Here is a 20,006-nt window from a genome sequence, read left to right as displayed (position 1 = left end):
AGCTATTTATAACAGTATTTCTGAGTGTGAGCTTGGGGATAAAGCTCTTTTCTCTTGGCGTCTGGTAGGCATTTATTGCGGGATGGAGGGAGAGAGAGAGGGGAAGGGTGAGTATGAGAAATGTGGCAGGCCCATCTGACGTCTTTGGAGGTTCTTTTAATCCGCTGGGAATTAATCTTTATATTAAGCCAGCTCCTCTGGATTTTGTGTGAGCTATTAGAACCCTCTCACAGTCTCCATCAGCTGCTTGATTATCCCACGTGTAGTTAATATAGGACCAACCCGTTAAGGAGTCAAAACAGGTGACATATGTTGATGGATGTGTTGGTAGGAGATGGAAGCGAGCGTGGGAAATGGGCCCCGAAAGCCAAGAGGCAGTTTCAGTGGGCAGGCCCTTGGCAGAATTTGTGCCCAAGGGAAGAGCCGACTCATGGGTCTTGTAAAGTCAAAGGAGGGCCCAACAAGGATGGATACCATTGCTCTGTATTTAAGGTAAGTGATGGAAGCACAAAACTTGCGCTTAGATAGTCTCTCCTCACATGTGACCCTTTCTTCGCATTTGCAAGCCTTACCCTTCCTTTAGGTTTTCAATGAATAATGTCTAAAACGTCTGCCAACTTAGCCCTTTTTATGTTTTACTCTCACCCTTTAGACCACGTGGGAGGGAGGGTGGAGGTTAGCGCTACTTACATTTCCCCCTTAAAGAACCCCCTTTGAGACATTTCCCAGATGAAGAATCAAGGCCCCTCGTGGTGAGTTAACATCATTCTCTTAAAAGGCTGTAGCAGCTGCAGCGAAGGTTTTAAATAACACTCTTTCCCCTTCTCCCCCTTCCCCCTTTCTCCCTGTAGAAACCGAACAGAAACAAGCAGGAGATACCAAAATGTTAACAGGAGTTGCCTGTCAATGACTTTGCTCCCTTTGAAGTACCTTTTATTACTTCATTCTCAACAACAAGGATGAATTACTTTTATAACATAAATGTTTTAACAATATATGAACAAGTTTAGGTAAAGGTAAAAAGCAGGGTCAGGAGCTGTGGGGGTCAAAGGCTGGCGGGGGACAGGGTCAAAGGCTGGCTCACTGCTGAGCTGCCAGCCCCTTCCGCGCCCTCCCGCTTTCTCCCGCAGCAGACTCTTGTGAACCAGTCCCTGCCAGTGGGACCCCAAGTGAAACCACACAACTCTGATTGGGATTTAAACCACTGTTAGTTAAAATTGCTCACTTCTTGTCAGGACTTGCTGAAGCTCGGGTTCTTTGTGTCTCATCGCAGAAAGAATTCAGAGTCGAAGTGATAAGTAAGAGGTGGGTTTATTTAGAGAGAGAACACATTCCACAGGCCGAAGAATGTGGTCCATCTCAGAAGGCTTGAGAGCAACCCCAGGGCATGGGGTCGACTCAGAAAGTGAGAGCAGCCATGGGAGAAATACACTCCATAGACGGAATGCTGAATGTCTCAAAAGGTGAGAGCGCCCCAGGTTAGTTTTTGCGGGCTGTGTAATTTCATAGGCTGACTACAGTGGGAGGATTATTCCAACTCTTTTGGGGGAAGGGGAGGAGATTTCCAGGATTGGGGCCACCGCCCACTTTTTGGCCTTTGATGATCAGCCTCAGAGATGTCATGGCGTGTCACTTAGCGTGTGCTAGTGTATTACAATGAGTGCATGAGGCTCAAGGTCTGCTGGGAGTCAGATCTTCTGCCATCTCGGACCTAGTCAGTTTTAGTCAGTTTATGTCATATCTTCAAAGGCTCTTGTCATTCTTTTAAAGGTTGTGCCCTGGCCCCTTCCTTCCTGTTTCATGGGGGATGTCTGCCTGTGGCCTCCTGTGTTCCTCCCTCATTAAGAAAAAAAGGAGAAAGCCTCCTTTTCCTTGATAAGATGTTCTGCCTACACTGCTGGAATCTGCAGCTACCGTGGTGATCCCATGAGCCTAAAGGCCAAGGCAGTGGGCTGAGACGGTGAGCCTGGGCCCACATTCTTCTAGACCCTCTGGTGTTAAGTAACCACACACATTTGGATGTCGTGGGTCCAGTGGTCAGTTCCTCACAGCTGGGGGAACCTAACTCCAGGGACGTAAGAACAGTTTCCCTGACCGGAGCAGTTGGGCCCATGGTGAGTGGGGAGATGTGAGGAGATGAATCAAACTCTCCTCCAGGGCAGAGAGAAAACAGCTGGTTTGTGACCCCGGAGCTCTGAGGCTCTGGCTTGGATCCTGCTGGGGGATGGTGCCCCGCCTGCGAGCAGCCCTCGGGGACGCGGTGGACACTCCTCTCTGGTTGGTGCCCGCCATCCGTGTCGGGCAGCGGGGCTGCGGTTGCACCTGCGGGGCGCAGAGCGGGGAGAAGGAGGCTGTGGGAGGGAGCCCTGAGGAGTCTGAACCTGTCTCACCTGTGGAGCCGCGTCTTCTCATTTGGGAGAAGAGAGGTCAGGGCCACATCTCTTTGCCTTTCACGGTTTACTGCCTGCCTATCCGAGAAGGTTTGTGTTACAAACTTGGCAAAAAGTAGTTTCAGAGTCTGATGGTAACGCCGTTCACTCTGCCCTCTTTGTAAATGAGAAGCTGGAAAACCTCTGGATTTTGGTAAATTCACAATGAAATGACCAGAGAGCACTCAGGTCTCGCTGTTCTTCCATGCCCCGAGGCTGCTATAATTACTTTATTAAAAACGAGGTGTCTCAAGGTTTCAGGACAAAAACTGTTGAAAAGCCATAAATGACTAATTTGGTGTTTCAAGTGATAATCAAGCCTGTCTCTTAGCTCAATGAATATGAAGAGGAGGAAAGTAACAACCTCACCTTTGTTACTGAATCTCTTTTTATATGAATCTTTAAAAAATTTTGCACGCTGCTTCTCTCTCCTTTAGTGAACCTTAACATACAAACAGTAAAATTTTTTAAAGTATTATATAAGAAGAAACTAAATTTTGTCTTTCTCAGCCTTAAATTTGAAGGCAAGTAGACAGGCAGTTATTATTTTGCCTGCTGAACAACCTCCTTCTTGAGAAACTTCTACTTTTGAGAAATGTCTTATCCACGAACTCCATCTGCCTGGTTAGTACAGTGTGACCCAAGCCATGAGAATTCTCCCCGTCTTAAGATCGCAGCTCCCTGGCGACAGTCCCGTGGTCCACTTGACACTACAGGGCAATTGCAGTCCCTCTCAAAGAATTTAGAATTAAGGCTAAGCAGTCTAAGTCTGAGCGTTGTCCTCAACTAGGAGATATAAATCCGGGAAATTTTGATATTAGATGTTTTTTAAAACATACATTTCATTTTTTAGAGCAGTTTTAGGTTCAAAGCAAAATTGAAAGGAAGGTACAGAGATTTCCCATATACTCTCTGCCCCCATGTACACACTCCCTCCCCCACCATCAACATTCCCCATCAGGACAGGACATTTATTACACTGGCTATCACCACAGTGACACATCGTTATCACCGAAAGCCCACAGTTTACATTGGACTTTTGGTGGATTGTCAGTGAGGCTAAGACTGTAATCCCTGAGGAAAGCTTCAGAGCTGGAGTCTCGGGCTCTCGGAAGGGAAGTACTTTACAGAAACAGAAAAGGCCCACATTGAGATAAGCCCTTCGCCAGGGCCAGTCCCCCTTCTTCATGGCGGCCTAGGGCCAGGCTGGTGGGCCTGAGGCTCTGCAGGCTTCCCTTCCACCAGACCTCACAGGAAGCCGCAAGGATTCCTATGGATGCCAACCCTAGGCCGACCTCTGTACCAGGTGGGCCTGGAGGGTAAAGGAGTAAGATTGACATTTGGGGGACCAGTAGCTTCAGGAGTATGGTTTCACACTGCAAATGAAGCCCAGCGCCCCTCAACCTCTGCCCCATGCCTTGCATACCAGCCTTCTCCACTCTGCCCTTTGTTTCTCAGGCACCCCAGGCCCATGCTGGCCTACCTGCCTCCATCTCAGCTCTTTACCTGGAGTGTACTTTGCTTTTTCTGGATCTCCGTTTCCTCATCTATGAAGAGGGTTAGTAATTCTCATTCTCTTCAGAGTCAGATGATGATTTAAAGATGCTGGGGCCATCAACCTGGAGAAGAGGAAGCCCTGTGGCAGAGAAAACGGTCTTGACCAGAGTGACTCTGGAAGGCAGGACCAAGGTAGTGGGAGGAGTGACAGGGAGAGAGATTTTAGTATAGGGTCAGAGAAATCCAGAGATAGAGCAGGATGCTTCAGGAAATAACAAATTCCCAACCTTAAAGGAGGTAAAAGAAGCTGGAGAATCCTTTGGTAAAGATGCTGGGAGTGCAGAATTAACAGGACCTGGACTTGCAAAGTCTAGCTCTGAGAGAAGTACTAGCATTAGCTTTGGAGTCACACAGATCTGAGTTCAAGTCTTAGTGCCACCTATTGCTATCTGGATGACTCTTCTCTCTCAACCTCATTGCCTTGCACATGGCAGGAAGGTAATAAGAGTATCTGGCTTGTAGTGCTTTTGCAAGAATTCGTTGAAATAGGAGATGGGAGGACCCCACAGGAAGTAACTGCTCAGTACCTAGGAAATTTCATTAAATCACCATTTGGTTCTAAAGGATGGTTGTAAACAGTGGAGGGCACAATGGGGAGGATGTTGCTGCTGCCCCCAGGGCCAGAGTCTGGAAAGGCCGCCAGCAGGAAGACAGACTGGAAGCAAGTAGGATATTCTAAGAAGAGGAACAAGGGAAGAAATGAAGGGGCAATACGTGTACTGATTTTTTTTTTCCCCTGAACTCTCTAATTCTGTTCCATTGCTCTAAGTCTGCCTTTCCATCACTGCCATACTACCTTGACTACTCTGGCCTTATACTAAGTCTTAAAATCTGGTGATATAGGTCTTCCAACTTTATTCTTTTGCAATGTTGTTTTGACTATTACATGACCTTTGAATTTTCAAGAAAAGTTTGGAATCAGCTTTACAATTTCTATAAAAGAGTCTTCTAGGCTTTTGATTAGAATTGCATTAAATATAGAAACTGGGGGGAAAGGCTGTTTTAACAATATCAAGTCTACTGATTTATGAATGGTCTACCTCTCCATTTATTTAGATTTTCTTTAATTTCTCTCAGCAATATTCTGAAGTTTATGAAAAGGTAACAGTCTTGCATATATTTCATTAGATTTATTCCTAAGTATTTTGTATTTTTTGATGCTATTGTCAATGAGATTTTTTTTATAGAGGTATAATTAACATACAGTAAAATGCACAAACTTAAGTGCTCAGTACAATGATTTGGGGCAGTTTTATATATCTGTACAAACATCACCTAAAACAAGATAGAGAACACTTCCATCATCCCACGAAGGTGCTTAATGCTGTCGTCCAATCAATCCCTACTCCTACCCCACCCCCATTACAGAGCAACCACTTCCAGGTCTCCATCGCTGTAGATTTAGTCTTGCCATTTTGGGATTTCACGTAAATGTATTCATGCAGTATGTATCATTTTGAGTCTTGCTTCTCTGATTGAACATAATGTACTTTACATTAATCCATGTTGTTGTGTGTGTCAGAAATTTCTTTTTATTGCTGAGTATTATTCCATTATATGAGTAAACAGCAAGTTGTTTATCCATTTGGGTTGTTTCTAGTTTGGGGCTATCATGAATAAGATTGCTATAAAGATCCTTGTATGAGTTTTTTGGTGTGTATTTATGTTTTCGTTTCTCTCTGTAAACACCTAGGAATGGAACTGCTGGGCAATAGGGTAGGTGTGTGTTTACTATGAAATGCCAAACAGTTCTCAAAAGTGTTTGTACCATTGTACATTCCTATCCAGTTTTTCTTTTATGGTTTATACTTTTTGTGCCCCACCCAAGAGATCTTTACCTACACCAAGGTGGGGGAGATTTTCTTCTAGAAGCTTTATGGTTTTAGGTTTTACATTAAGGTCTATGATCCAGCTCCAATTTAAATTTTTATTCAGAGTGAGAAAGCATTTTAAACTCATTCTCTTTCATGTAAGTATCTAGTTGTCTCAGCAGCATTAAAAAAAAAAAAGACTTTCCTCATGAGGGAGTGTTTAGTCCATTTATATTTAATGTAATTTTTATATAATTGGGTTTAAGTGTACCATCCTGTTACTTACTTTTCATTTTGCACCTCTGTGGCCCCTTCCTTGCCTTCTTTTGAGTTGAGTAGTCACTAGCATTCCATTTAATTTCCTCAATTGCCTTCTTAGCTATTGCTCTTGTGTTTGAAATTATTATTATTATATATATATATATATTTTGGCTGTGTTGCGTCTTAATTGCTGCACATGGGATCTTCTCTGAGGCATGTGGGATCTTTTGTTGCGGCACACAGGCTCTTCGTTGCGGCAGGTGGGCTTCTCTCTAGTTGTGGTGTGCGGATTTATCTCTCTCTAGTTGTGGTGCATGGGCTCCAGGGCACATAGGCCCTGTAGTTTGTAGCACGTGGGCTCTCTTGTTGAGGTGTGCGAGCTCAGTAGTTGCGGCATGCAGGCTTAGTTGCCCTGTAGAATGTGGAATCATAGTCCCCTGACCAGGGATTGAATCCACAACCCCTGCGTTAGAAGGCAGATTCTTTACCACTGGACCCCCAGGGAAGTCCCTGAAATTATTTTTTTTAATTGATTGCTTTAGATCAGGGCTTCTCAACCTTTGTACTATTGACATTTTGAGTCAGATAATATATGTGGGGTATGCTTTCTTTGTATTTTGCTTCATTGTGGTCTGCTGATCATCCTGGTTTTACACGTTGATGTTTTTCATAAAATTTGAGAAATTTATGAGTTATCTATTTCTTCCATTATTTTTCTGCCCCCTTCTCACTCTTGTCTCTTTCTGGTATTTGAGTAACATATAACTTACACTGCTTTATAGTGTCCTACATGTCTTTGTAGAACATGTTCAATTAATTTTCCTTCAATCTTTATTCTTGTCTTTTCTTCAGACTAGGTAATTTGTATTGATCAAGTTTACTCACTTCTTCTTTTGTCATCTCCAAGTTCTTTTAAGCCGATCCAGAGAACTTTCATTCCAGTTTTTTTATTTTTCTCTTCTAGAATTTTTATCTTTAATTTTCCATTTCTCTGTTGAGATTCCTTATCTGTTGTCTCACTAAGACCATAGTTGCCTTAAATTCCTTGAACGTATTTATTATAGCTGCTGTAAATCTGCTAAGATTAATATCTAGGCCTCTTGGAGTTGATTACCATTGACCACTGTTTTTTCTTGACTATTGGTCAACTTTTCCTGTTTCTTTACATGTCTGGTAATTTCTCAATTTTATATTGTACTGGACAATGTGAGTATATGTTAAAAACCTGTAAATATTCTGGATTCTTTTATCTTTCTCTGAAGAGTTTTGATATTTGTTCTCATAAGTAAAGTAGTTCAGTTATTAGCTAACTATCTTGATTATTTTTTTTCTTTTCTTTTTTTTTTGCAGGGGGAGTCACGGGGAATGTGTTATGGTTTGTCTCAGCAAATCTGTAAAAGCTTAAGGTGTTCCCAAGCCCCTTCAATTTGTTGCAACTCAACTTCCCTACTCTGTCTCTCTTACAGATCTTGTCAGCACTTGGTTTTAGGCTCAGTTAGGCTAGATCTGAAGTGGGCCTTCATTTAGAGAGTGGTCCTTATTCTTAATATACAACCTAAGTGTCTCCACTGGATGTCTCTCTACTCTGCTTGGGCCAGAACTTGATATTCCCCAGCAATACTCAGTCTCTAGTGTTTTTATTCCACTCTCAATCCCATAGCAGCCATGTTCAGTTGAGCCTCAGTGCAGGGTCCTGCATATGTGCAGTGAGCCCTTGGCTAAGGACTCATGAGGGGCCCACACGTAGACTTCCGAGGCTCCCCCTCTGTTACAGCTCTCCACAGACTCCAGCCACATTCTGTATCTTTGCTTCAGTCTAGCTCTGCTTGGACTCCAGCTTGCTGTGCCACAACCAGAAAAGTGTCGCCTCACAGAGAGCTGAGGTGATCACGGGGCAGCTTGTGATCCCTTCTCTCAAAGATGCTATCTTGCACTGCCTGTTGTCCAAGTTGTCCAATGCCTGAAAACAGTTGCTTAGCACAGTTTATCCAGTTTTATAGTTGTTTATGGTGGATGGCCTAGTGCAATACCAGTTAATCTGGGAAAGCTGGAAGAGGAAGCCCCTGTAGACTCCTTGAGAGTTTTTGAGTCTTTAGGTGTGAATTGTTCCCGAGGCCCCACTTAAATACTTATTGCCTTTGGATTCCATGAGGCACCACTAAAATCCTTATATTAAAGTCCCCTTTGTCTTGTTGTTACCGTAACAAAAAAACAAATAGATTGTCACTAGTGTATTTCTAAACTAAAACAGAAGGAGGGAAAGAGAATATAACCCATCACTGAAGTGAAGGTAGGGTGTTTGTGGTTCTTGATTCCTATTTCTCTGGATCTGTGGTTGGTTTTGGAAACGTCCATAATTCTTACTCTAATCCAGATAACAAATATTCATCCTGAAATCTCTAATCACATCCTTCATTTTATGTTAGAAATTTTCTACCCAGAGAAAGGAGTGGAAGACCATAATTTGCAGACAGCACGTTCTACTCTGGCTATCAAATATTATTCTTAATGAAAAGGAGAAAAATAATCCAAGGCCACATTTTTCTGCTTTGTTACACCCAATTCCAAATTCAGCAATCTGGTGATTAACTTTTACTGTTCTTCTTCTAAGTTCCAAGTGCTGTTCACATCTAAGCATTTCATCTTTAGAATACTTAAAAATAGTATTACATGTGTGCATGTGTGTGTGTATATATCTACTTCCCTCTGTCTCTAAATTCCACACTCTTCCTTCCTGCATCTTGTGAAAACCTTGGCAGATGGATATTCTCTTCTGAACACTTTTCTCAGAGGTGTGTCATGTCATGTTGCTGGAGTTTACATGTGTGTATAGCTAATCTAACTGCTATCACCTAATACTGGTTACACTATATAAACTTTGTTGCTGTGGTATAAAGCTGGGTAAAGGTTGTGTTAACACTAAACAATTTTTATTGCATACATTTGTATACTTTTTTTAAAAAATAAATTTATTTATTTTGGGCTGTGTTAGGTCTTCGTTGCTGCCCGCGGGCTTTCCCTAGTTGCGGGGGGCGGGGGCAACGTTGCGGTGCGCAGGCTTCTCACTGTGGTGGCTTCTTTTGTTGCAGAGCGCGGGCTCTAGAGCTCAGGCTCAGTAGTTGCGGTGCACTGGCTTAGTTGTTCCGCAGCATATGGGATCTTGCTGGACCAGGGCTCGAACCCGTGTCCCCTGCATTGGTAGGTGGCTTCTTAACCACTGCGCCACCAGGGAAGTCCCCAAAATAAACAAATTTATCTTGCTTTGAATCGGAGCCAGGCTTATTCCTGTTCCAAATGAGAGCACCTGAAGTCTCGATATCTCCTATATTTCTTGTTTCTGTTACGCTTTTGTCTTATCCTCAGGCCATGAACTGTTTTTCTGCTTTCTATGTGGAATCCCAACTTAACAGCCACTCCAACACAAAAGCATTGAAAAATTAGAAAATTCCAGCACAGACATTAGAATGTAAAATGAGTTTAACCAAAAGAAAAAGAATAGCAACAACTCTATGTATAAAGCCCAACAGCTTTAAAAAAAAAAAAAAGTCCAATAGCTTTAATGTGTTTATTTTTGCTTTAATCTTGTCATCAAGGGTGAATTTTTAGCTGTTCATTTTGTATACAACACAGAATCAGTGATAGCATGAACACATTAGTCTCTACAATGCTAAATCTACCCCTAGCACACACCCAAGGGACCTGAAACACATGCCATGCGTCTTGAGTGACCGTGCACTGCCATAGGCTCGGAGCTCAACATCAAATTGACATTTTAACTTTTTTTCAAATGTCTCTTAGAGACAAATATAGACTAGTAGGTATAAAAACCTCTGAAGAGTACCAAGAGTAATGAGGTTTTGCCAAGGTTTTGTTGTATTTTATGGATAGTTTTCAGGGACTAACTTACCAGACAGTCTGATCGATTTGAGCAGTCATTTTGACCCATGATTTAATTATTAAATTCAATTGGGAGATTCCTAAAAGAAAGCATTGTCTAATATTTTATGGAGTCTGCTATCTTTTTATAAACAAATAACATCTTATGATTTTTAAAATAGCAAGAAAATGCTCATGGAAAAATTTTCATGATGTTAAAATAGGTATAGTAAATGCATATACAAAGTCACTGTTTCAAAATTCAGCAGGAAACAAGAGCAGATTTTGAGATATACCATTCGTGAAAAATACGTCTCAGTTATGTGGGTTGTTTTCTCTTACTCCCTCCAATCCTCCTTTCCTTCCTTAATAACTGGACTCCTCCTATGGTTTTAATCTTAACAAATCAGAAACTGGCTTGACTTAATTTGCATTTCTTGTTGTATGTTTTCATGATTAAAAACAAAACAACAAAAATTCCACTGCTGACCACAATGAGATATTCCCAATATCTTATTCACTTTGTGTTATTCTAATTCAATAGAATTCTAATATAATTGGGCCAAAGCTAATATTACTTGGATAAAGAAGCAATTGGCATAAACAGAAAGAGATGTCTAGGGAAGATGACCAGCCAAAGATTTTAGAAAGAAGTGATGGCTTCTGTGGTTAAAAATAAAAGTCTGGCATTTAGTTTTGCTTTGCTATGCAGAAAATAGATGTTGCTATTCTTGTGCAAAATATAAAGCTTAAATTCCATGCCTAGAACCTAGAAAGTCTAAAGTAACCATGGATGCCAAATTTATGCTTTTAAAAAAATCTGGCATTTAGTCTTCACAATTAAGATCAAGAAATAATTGTATTCCTGAAATATGTTAATTTTCTATATAATAAATTTGCTAATTTACATAATCAAGGAACACTGATGATAAAAACTCTCAGCTCTGGGTTCTCATTTGAGACATGAAGTTGGTACATAGCCTCTTGGGAACAAAAATAAAAACAAGCCATGGAGAGATGTTCTCAGTGTTCCCTGTTTGCCTTTGCTGTAATTCTCTCCTTCCTCCAGAGGACCTTGTAGAGAGAGATACCCTGGCTTGAATCATACCACTGCTGAGCCCTTGCATGGCTGCTGTTCCAGTGGTGGCTCCTCATTGGGACAGCCCTACCCCTGCCCTGGTACCCAGAGGCTCCCTGTCTCACCTCCCCACTCCATCCTTGGGAAACTAGACGACCTAACGTGGAATAATTATCTGATGCAGTTTGCTTGGGTGTGGGCAAGATATTCCAAATCTGTTACCATTCACTGTCTTTTAAGTGTAGGAAAGAATAACTCTAATTCTGTCCTGTCTTTATACATCTAAACCCATTGGAGAAAATCATGAAAGATGCCCATTTTTATCGCATTCAGGCAATACTGAGCATTACGATATCTGTGAAGCCTCCACTGGGCTGTAAGTGCCAAGGCAGGGATGGTGCCTGAGTGCTCACCTCTAGATACACTCCCTTAGGTGACCTGCACTTGGCATATGGTCGGTGCTCAAAAAAGTAATAATAACAATAATAATAATGGAAAGAATATACAAGCAGATTTACTTATAGTAAAAATAGTGGCTTTCTCAGTTAAATCTGTTCATAATATAGATCAATGTTTTATGAATCCAGTGATGCTTTTTTTTTTTAACTTGTATATTTGGTATATAGGAATGATGTATGTGAACATAGTTCACACTGGGGTGTTCTGGAGTGAAATGTTTCATTACTATTTTTCAGGCTTGTTAGAATCATCATTCTTCTGAACTCTAAAATGTCGTCGTTTTTTGCTCTTGTTTTCTTTTTCCCGGCTGACCAAGGAGGCATTGCAAAATAGATTTCAACCCTTTATAATCTGAACTGAAATTATGTGAGTGCTATAAATCAAAACCACTGGCTTTAGTAACTGACAGAGTAAACCAAAAACAAGGCTGTAGATGTCAATGTTTCAATGTGAACATGTATTTCTGACAAAATTTTAAAAAGGCAAACACTGCTTTCTAAAATAGGAGCAAAAGTTATTGGTTCTTCTCCAATTCTGTATTTATTACTCCATTTTTCTGAATATATGCCTGAGATAAAGGGAAATCAAGATGAAAAATACATAGACTGGTTGTAGTCTTGGAGCCTAAATAGGGGGAGTATTCTTGCTTAATATCCCATGGTTATAGTTTCTTCCCATGTAGCAGGATTTGTATCTTTTCATTATTACACTAAGCATCACTGTTTGTCTCTGCATATACTGAGACAGATGGGGACATAAAATGTGCACGAGACATCAGTCTCTTCAGTTAGAGATGTCTAATACATCATTTCTACAGGACTAAAAAAAATTATATGAGCCAACATGACCCTTTTCATTATATGGAAAACTCTCTAGGAAGCAGGAACATTAAATAACCCTGTGCTTTGTCTTTGTGAAATCATCTGTTTTAAATTGAATACTCACTGGTATTCATGTTGGCATTTGGAAAACTACCAGTTTTAAAATTCGCCCCCAGATGTAGCTGTGACTGTGTTTATCTGACTTTAGTTTTATTGGAGCATTCTAAAATAGAAGGTCTATCATTTAGTCCCTTTTACTAAAAAGGAGTATTCCCTCCTTGAAAATGCACAAATTCTAAGGATTCAGGGTGAAACGATGTCTAGCATTTGGAAAGTAAACAATACCTAGGACAGTAAAAGTGGTTTAGGAGAACAGTAGATAAGACCACATGTATCTATTTTCACAGGGAAAGAATGAAATAGGGACTGTAATTTTACTAACTTTACAAATAACTCAGAATTCATTCTTACTTCAGTGTTATCTCAACTTCAGAAAGAGCACAAATATCAGAAAGCATGATTCACGATGTAATGTTTTCTTAATTTAAAATATTTTATATTATACTCCTTTGATTTTTGTCTTATATACTTTATTTTTTAAATTAATTTATTTTTAATTATTTATTTGCACTGGGTCTTGGTTGTGGCACATGGGATCTTCGTTGCCATGTGCGGGATCTTTCGTTGCGGCATGCAAACTCTTAGTTGCGGCAAATGGGATCTAGTTCCCTGACCAGGGATCCAACCCGGGCCCCCTGCATTGGGAGCGTGGAGTCTTAGCCACTGGACCACAAGGGAAGTAAGTCCCTGTCTTGTATATTTTCTTGAGAATGCTTTTCTTTACATTCTGACTTTGATCTTACTGGAAATTAATTTTGCTTTTTTTTTTTTTTTGCGGTACGCGGGCTTCTCACTGTTGTGGCCTCTCCCGTTGAGGAGCACAGGCTCCGGACACGCAGGCTCAGCGGCCATGGCTCACGGGCCTAACCGCTCGGTGGCATGCGGGATCTTCCCGGACCAGGGCACGAACCCGCGTCCCCTGCATCAGCAGGCGGACTCTCAACCACTGCGCCACCAAAATTAGGGAAGCTCTAATTTTGCCTTTTTTAAAATTAAAAAATGTTCCAAATTATTTTGCTTAAATGTTATTCTACCTGTGCCATCAGTCCTAAGAAAAGGAGCTTTAGAATTGTATTAGTTAACATGTAAGCAAAGCATTAGCCAATACTCTAAATGGGAAGGCTTGCATCTCAATAGGTGAAAAGTGGGGAAAACTGCCTTCTACAGATGTATGTGCAGGTGTCAGCAACTGCTATTAAATACAACCTATGTAGGTAAAAGTCTAATAATCTAAATTTTTGATAACCTACTTTTTATGTTTTTAATGTCTGAGTATCCTAAAGGTTTTCTCCACCCCCCGCATTCCCCAATTCCTTGACTATTACTTCTACCTTTGTTTCTGCACGAACACATTTTAAAATTATGCATTGTCTAATTAATACAGGGATATGTTGAGATACTGCATGACATCACACTTAACCTCTAAATTTCTACATGACAAAAGGTGACGGGAGAGGGGCTTCCCTGGTGGCGCAGTGGTTGGGAGTCCGCCTGCCGATGCAGGGGACGCGGGTTCATGCCCCGGTCCGGGAAGATCCCACATGCCGCGGAGCGGCTGGGCCCGTGAGCCATGGCCGCTGAGCCTGCGCGTCCGGAACCTGTGCTCCGCAACGGGAGAGGCCACAACAGTGAGAGAGAGGCCTGCGTACCGCAAAAAAAAAAAAAAAAAAAAAAAAGGTGATGGGAGAGTGTGGCTGAAACATGGGCCCTTTCCTATGGAGGCAGAGACCCAGGCAGACTGCCCTGCCCCCAACCCTCCCCCCCTCCCCCCAACCACAATCTGCCATTGGAGCCCTCACAGTAATCTGCTTGTGCTGAAAGCTAGGGACTCTGGTCCTTGGAGGTTCTGAGATTAATTTGGATTTGGCAAATGTCAGAGGGGATTATAATACCAGATTATAGGATTTCTAGAGTAAATGGAACCACATCTCTAAATGTAATCTACACTTTTGCTACTTGCTTGCTTTTTGGTGGAGTTTTGAATTGTGCAAATGCTTATAACGATCTGCTAAAATGAACAGTTGCTACATGTTTTCTTCTAAGTCCTTAACTTGTATTTACTGAAATGATTGTACAGATGATGGTGTGGTTACTAGTAAACACATAAACATGATCATGATCAACCCTTGGTCTAACAGTTTGCAGCTTAACAGTACTAAAGATAAAAAGTAATGGACAAAAGCATCAACATTATTAAGGTTAGCAAATAAATTTACATACTAGAAAACAAGTTTAGAATCACATATCTAACGGAAGCCTTATAGTGTCAACTATCACTTGCCCTTTGCAATCTGCCACCTAGTCTAAGTGACTTTACTTTCTGTTTTATACTATTCTGGATAACAACCAGAGGGAGGGTGTATTCCTAAATATTGGATATAATTTTAAGATAGTGACTTTATCCTAAATTTACTTTGTACCATATTTTTGACTAGATTTGCTTCCTCTGTGATTTGGGGATTCTCTCTCCAAATAACTTGCCAAACTTAATTATATATATATAAAATGTGAAAGGTAGGACAACATGGGACAGGGATTTCAGAAAGAATAAGGAAAGAGTAAGTGTAAATAGTTTACATTTCCATTATTATACAATGGATACATAATTTAAAAAAATCTAGTTAGAATTTAAAAAATGAATTAATACCAAATATGCCATTCCCCCTTTTCTATTATTTTAAATATATTTTTTTTACTCTCACACAGTGATAAAATGTAAACATATTTTGATTCCATCTGGAAAGCAAAGATAACTTCAAAAAAGCAACTGAAAGCTCTTGGAACAAATTTGAGAAATCCCTAGCTATGGTAAGGCTCTTGCTTACCGTTCACATAAAAAGAAGCGAGCCCATGTTTAGAGTTTCAAGCAGGATTGCTGGGCTTCTGCTATCGATAAAATTAGATTAAATCATACTATTTCTTAATACTGCTTTCACTAACAAATCAGTCTCTTCCGTGAATTACTGCTGCTAAACTACAAACTATACAGCAACTGCTAAGAGTCACAGTGAATGAGAAAACAGCAACATTTCCATATAGCAGAATTTCCCAAAGTGGGTGCTATGGAACATGAGCTCCTTGGAGTGTTACCCAAAAAAGTTTGCGTGGTCAGATTAATCTGGAAAACACTGGAATTACATTTGTGGTGTTTATTTATTTCCCCTGGAGGATATTTAAATTAGAACCTTTGATGTGCTTATATGTACTAACTTTCTACGATAGTATGTTTCCCAAACTCATTTGACCCTGGAGCCCCACGTTTGGAAGAGTATCTTTGGAACTTGTGTCCTGTGGAGCACACTTTGGGGAACACTGGATCTCATTACTCCTGCAGTGTTCAACTAATTAGCTTAGAAGTCTAGATGTGAAGGATTTAATCCAGAGTCAGTCAGATAGGACCCAGCACAGTATCTAATGGTCATGTCATTTCTGCAGAGCTGGGTCAGGAATGCTGGTGTGATGAGCTAAGGCAATTTGGGGGGAAAATGAAGAGAAGATCAGTCTAATAATGGGTCAAAAGGAGGAAACAATTTTCTGAGGTCAGTGGAAAATAAAACCTTATCCAGAGTATGAATTCCTATACTTACAAGTGTATAATGAAATGTTGCCCTTTCTAGTTTTTGTGTTCCCAGTTGCAAGAGAGTTAGATCTGGCAACAACTGGGGGGCGGGGGGGGGGAATGTCAGGAAAATCAAATATACCTGGCAAAGGAAAAAGCGATCACTCCCTTTGTGAATCCCTCATGTATTGCCAGATATCCTAGTGATCCAATTCAATCGTGTAATCAACTTCCTAGGATCACCTCAAATAGTGTTGATGATGCCATCACTCATGCAATCCTGTTTGCACAAAATGTTCATGGACTGAAATCATCACAGCTGTATGAAATAAGACCTGTTTTTTTTTTTGTTTTTTTTTTTTTGCGGTACACGGGCCTCTCACTGTTGTGGCCTCTCCCGTTGTGGAGCACAGGCTCCAGACGCGCACGCTCAGCGGCCATGGCTCACGGGCCCAGCCACTCCGTGGCATGTGGGATCCTCCCGGACCGGGGCGCGAACCCGTGTCCCCTGCATCGGCAGGCGGACTCTCAACCACTGCGCCACCAGGGAAGCCCATAAGACCTGTTTTAAATTATCCAGATCACATATGCTCCATCACTCTATAAAACGCTCTGTAATACTCTTACCACATAGACAAGATTCTAGAGCCCAATGCCTTCAGTCCAAGGCAAGGAATGGAACGTAGCCACTGGTTACCAGTAAGATGCACAGTCATGTTGCATTAGAACAGCGACCTCAGAGTTAAGTGCCTTGGGCAAGTTGGTCATGTGAAATAAATGCCGATCTTGGGAACTAGCTTTGGAATTTTCCATATAAGTATTATTTATTCCTTTTATTAGAGAATTGCAAATACAGTGAATTAAAAAAAAAGTTTCCCTGTCTCCCCCCACCCCCACCCCAATCCCAACCCATTTTAAGAGTACAAATTGCCAGTGGAGCAGCGGGAGAGCAGTGCATTAATGAAGACCTGGGCTTGGCATCTTGCTGGGGGCTCATAAGCACGTGATCATTGGCTCCCAGCTTCATTTCTAAAAGACTATAAAACCATTCCAAAATTTGGCACCATGGGGGCTATTGGCAATGCGAACTCAGGCTAGGGGGTCTGGGTGACGATTCCAAAGCTTTGGCAGTGCTGTTTAGGGAAGCTTCACATGCAAACTTCTCAAATCAATTTCCCTAACTAGACTCAACCTTCCCTGTCCCTGGAAAATGGGAGTGGCTGGCCAGTGAGCCACAGGGCATGCCGGGTGATGTCTGCAGACCTCCGACAGCTGGAGGCGGCTCAGGGAGAGAGAGCTCCAGGAGGATGGGGAAGGGAACAAAGTAGCCTGATTTGAGACATAACTATTAATCAAACTGCTACTATTTTGCCTAGAACTTCTGTTTTTCAAAAATCTACAAGCCAAAGTGGGAGAAAAAGAGGCAGAAAGGGAGTAGAAAATACACGCACTACTTGATTAAAGTCAGAAATGAATTAATTCTACAAAGCAAAGTTTAGAAGATGCCTTGTGAACTCAGAAGGAAAGCCATGCACTCCTGCACTCAGCACCATCTAGTAAGACATTTTGCAGGGCAAATAAACACTAATTTACTAAGTCGCTTTTCTCCTTCATCTTCACCAAAACAGTACCGTTTTCATTTTAGACAATCACAGTGATCATAGCATTTAAAAATATCTTTCCATCGCTATTATGAATTTTGGGTTAAGTTAAAAATAAAAAAGGAAAATTAACTGCATACTGTAATATGCTGACACTGCTTATTCCTGGACTCTGGTTAGAGGGTGGGCTTTGGTAACTCTCCAGAATCAGAACGTCCTAAAATCACCAAGCAAACTCAGGCCACCTGGCCTGACTGTCCCATCACTGATCACAAACTGCATGTTTCCCACATTCCCTTCCCAACCCCCGCCTCAAATACACACATCCAAATGTTCAGTGCCTCTCAATAGGCAGATACTCCAATCTAACATGGTGGCAGGTATTTTGTACTAGAACATTCTATGGCTTAAAAAAAAAGGAAAAAAAATGAGGTTCTAATTCTCATATTGTAAATTCTAATGTTATAGTTTACCAAAGTAAGGACATCTCTTGGGAAACCACTATTAATTCTTTCAGTCAAAGAAAGGTTAAGTGCTCAGAGGAATCCAGACAGATTCCAGTCCTTGGCAGCCACAAGGGAATCTTTTCATCCTCCTGAGTTCACTCCTAGAACCTGCTTCAGGAAAGCTCCACAGCTGAAGCAAGCAGGGAAGCGGCATCGTGGGCAGGAGGTGGCCAGTGAATGGGGCCTTTAAGAAGCTATAAAGGCAAATGCTCACTCTGGAAGGACAAAACCAGGTGGCCGCCCTGGCGTTTCAGACACAGAGGGGTGGGGATGCAATGAAAATCTTGTTTGGCTGTTTGAGCACCTCAGCCAGGGAAACAGGATGATCCAGCATTTTCTGTAATTAACTTATAAAATACTGAGATTGGAAATGTGACTTTGGTGATAAGAAATGAAAAGCAGCAAGTCTGGCCACAAAAATAACTCAGTGGTTTGCAACCAGATGTTAAAGACTGCTGCCTTTCCACTGTCTAGCAGAAGCACGTCCCAGTAGTTTACCACCAAATTCCAAAACTTGGCTGCGAACTCTGTACTCGGCTTCCGGGAGCACACATGCAGTTCTACACCGCTGCTTCTCAGAACACTGCTTCAGAGACACTTGAAAGCTACTAGAACAGGAGAGGAAAAGATGCACAAAACCGGGCAGCTGGAGCTCGATTCGAGGTGGCAACCTCACCAGCGTTCTCTCTGAAGGCAAATAGCAGACTTCCCAAGGGGCGCTGTGACTTATTCGGCCATGGTGTCCTCTATCTACCCTTAAAGGTGGAAGGGATTATGGTACTGTGATTTGCTTTTTTCACTTGGTAATGTAAAAAAATCGTGGTGTCTGGTGGTAAAGTTTAACAGCTGCCTATTACATTAGGTAAGGTGTAGGCCAAAGATTAAGGTCATGCATGATTAGGATAAACACACAAAGACTGGTCAGGTGGTACACAAAGTCTATTTAACTAATAAAGAAAGCGAGGGAAGAAGTTTACTTCTGCCATGCAGGCGGCTCTCATCCTCCCCACGTCCCTCAGCCTCCAAGAGCAGCCACGGAATAATAAACCATTTCCAAAACTGTTTCTGCAGGGCTGCTGCAGAGCAGAAAACCTGGGCTCAGGAGGACAAAGCATCCTCAGGACAGCTCTGCCCCTCGGCATAGGGTGTGGCCACATCTGCCCTGACTCACTGCTCCAATGAGAGGACACAAAGTCTGATGCCTGGAGGGCCCTGTAAGGGATCTTGAAAACAATCGTAAAAGGAGAATATATGGCACATATGCCATTCACTTCATACATGTGACTCTACAGCTATATATTTATATATTTTGAACATTGGATGAAAGAGTTGGGAAAACACAAAGAAACCATTTTCCAGCCTCTCAACTACATTGGCCAAGAACACCCTCTGTTCATCAGGGCACATAGACTTAAGATGGCCGGGGATGGGGAACCCCATGTCTGGGATGGATGATTCTAACTGTAACTCCCACACCTTTCACTACATTAAAAGAAACCAGTGTGTTGAAAGTCCTTTAGTCTAAGGCAGCTGAGACCCCAGAGGGTTCACTGCTCTTCTGTTTTGCTGCTATTCCTGAACTTCACCACCATGACTGTGATGTTGTCAGGGCAGCCTCTGTAAAACGACTGTAAAACTATGCTCTTGGCCCCAAAGTGAGGTTCATCCAAGCGGTCCTTGATGAATCGAACAGCTTCTTCGTTGCTGAAAGCATCCCAGAGGCCATCTGATGCCAAGATCATGAACTCGGGCTGGAGCTTGTCCAGGTCAAAGGTCAGGATATCTGGGTCTGGGATGACCACGTTGAGATTTTTCAGCGGATAATCCCCCAGGGATCGAGACATGGCCAGGATTCCCTGGACCCTCCAGGAGCCATTGAAACTAATGAAACCACCTGGAAAGATAGAACGAGCCCATTAGCTTGACCA

General features: G+C 41.9%; 1 protein-coding gene across 1 annotated transcript in view; it reads right to left on the bottom strand.

Moving 5' to 3' along the window:
- Nucleotides 1–16,753: 16,753 nt before the first annotated feature.
- The window catches only part of PPM1L (protein phosphatase, Mg2+/Mn2+ dependent 1L), a 340,516-nt gene continuing 337,263 nt past the window's right edge, over nucleotides 16,754–20,006 (bottom strand). The window contains exon 4 of the mRNA XM_032629822.1: nucleotides 16,754–19,972. Within this exon, the coding sequence (XP_032485713.1) occupies nucleotides 19,626–19,972 (347 nt within the window). The 3' untranslated portion in view covers nucleotides 16,754–19,625. The remainder of the gene's footprint in view (nucleotides 19,973–20,006) is intronic.

This window comes from Phocoena sinus, chromosome 4, assembly GCF_008692025.1.
Source record: "Phocoena sinus isolate mPhoSin1 chromosome 4, mPhoSin1.pri, whole genome shotgun sequence".
NCBI classification, from domain to species: domain Eukaryota; kingdom Metazoa; phylum Chordata; class Mammalia; order Artiodactyla; family Phocoenidae; genus Phocoena; species Phocoena sinus.
Note: the sequence above shows the minus strand (reverse complement) of the source record. Positions and strands in the feature narration are given on the sequence as shown.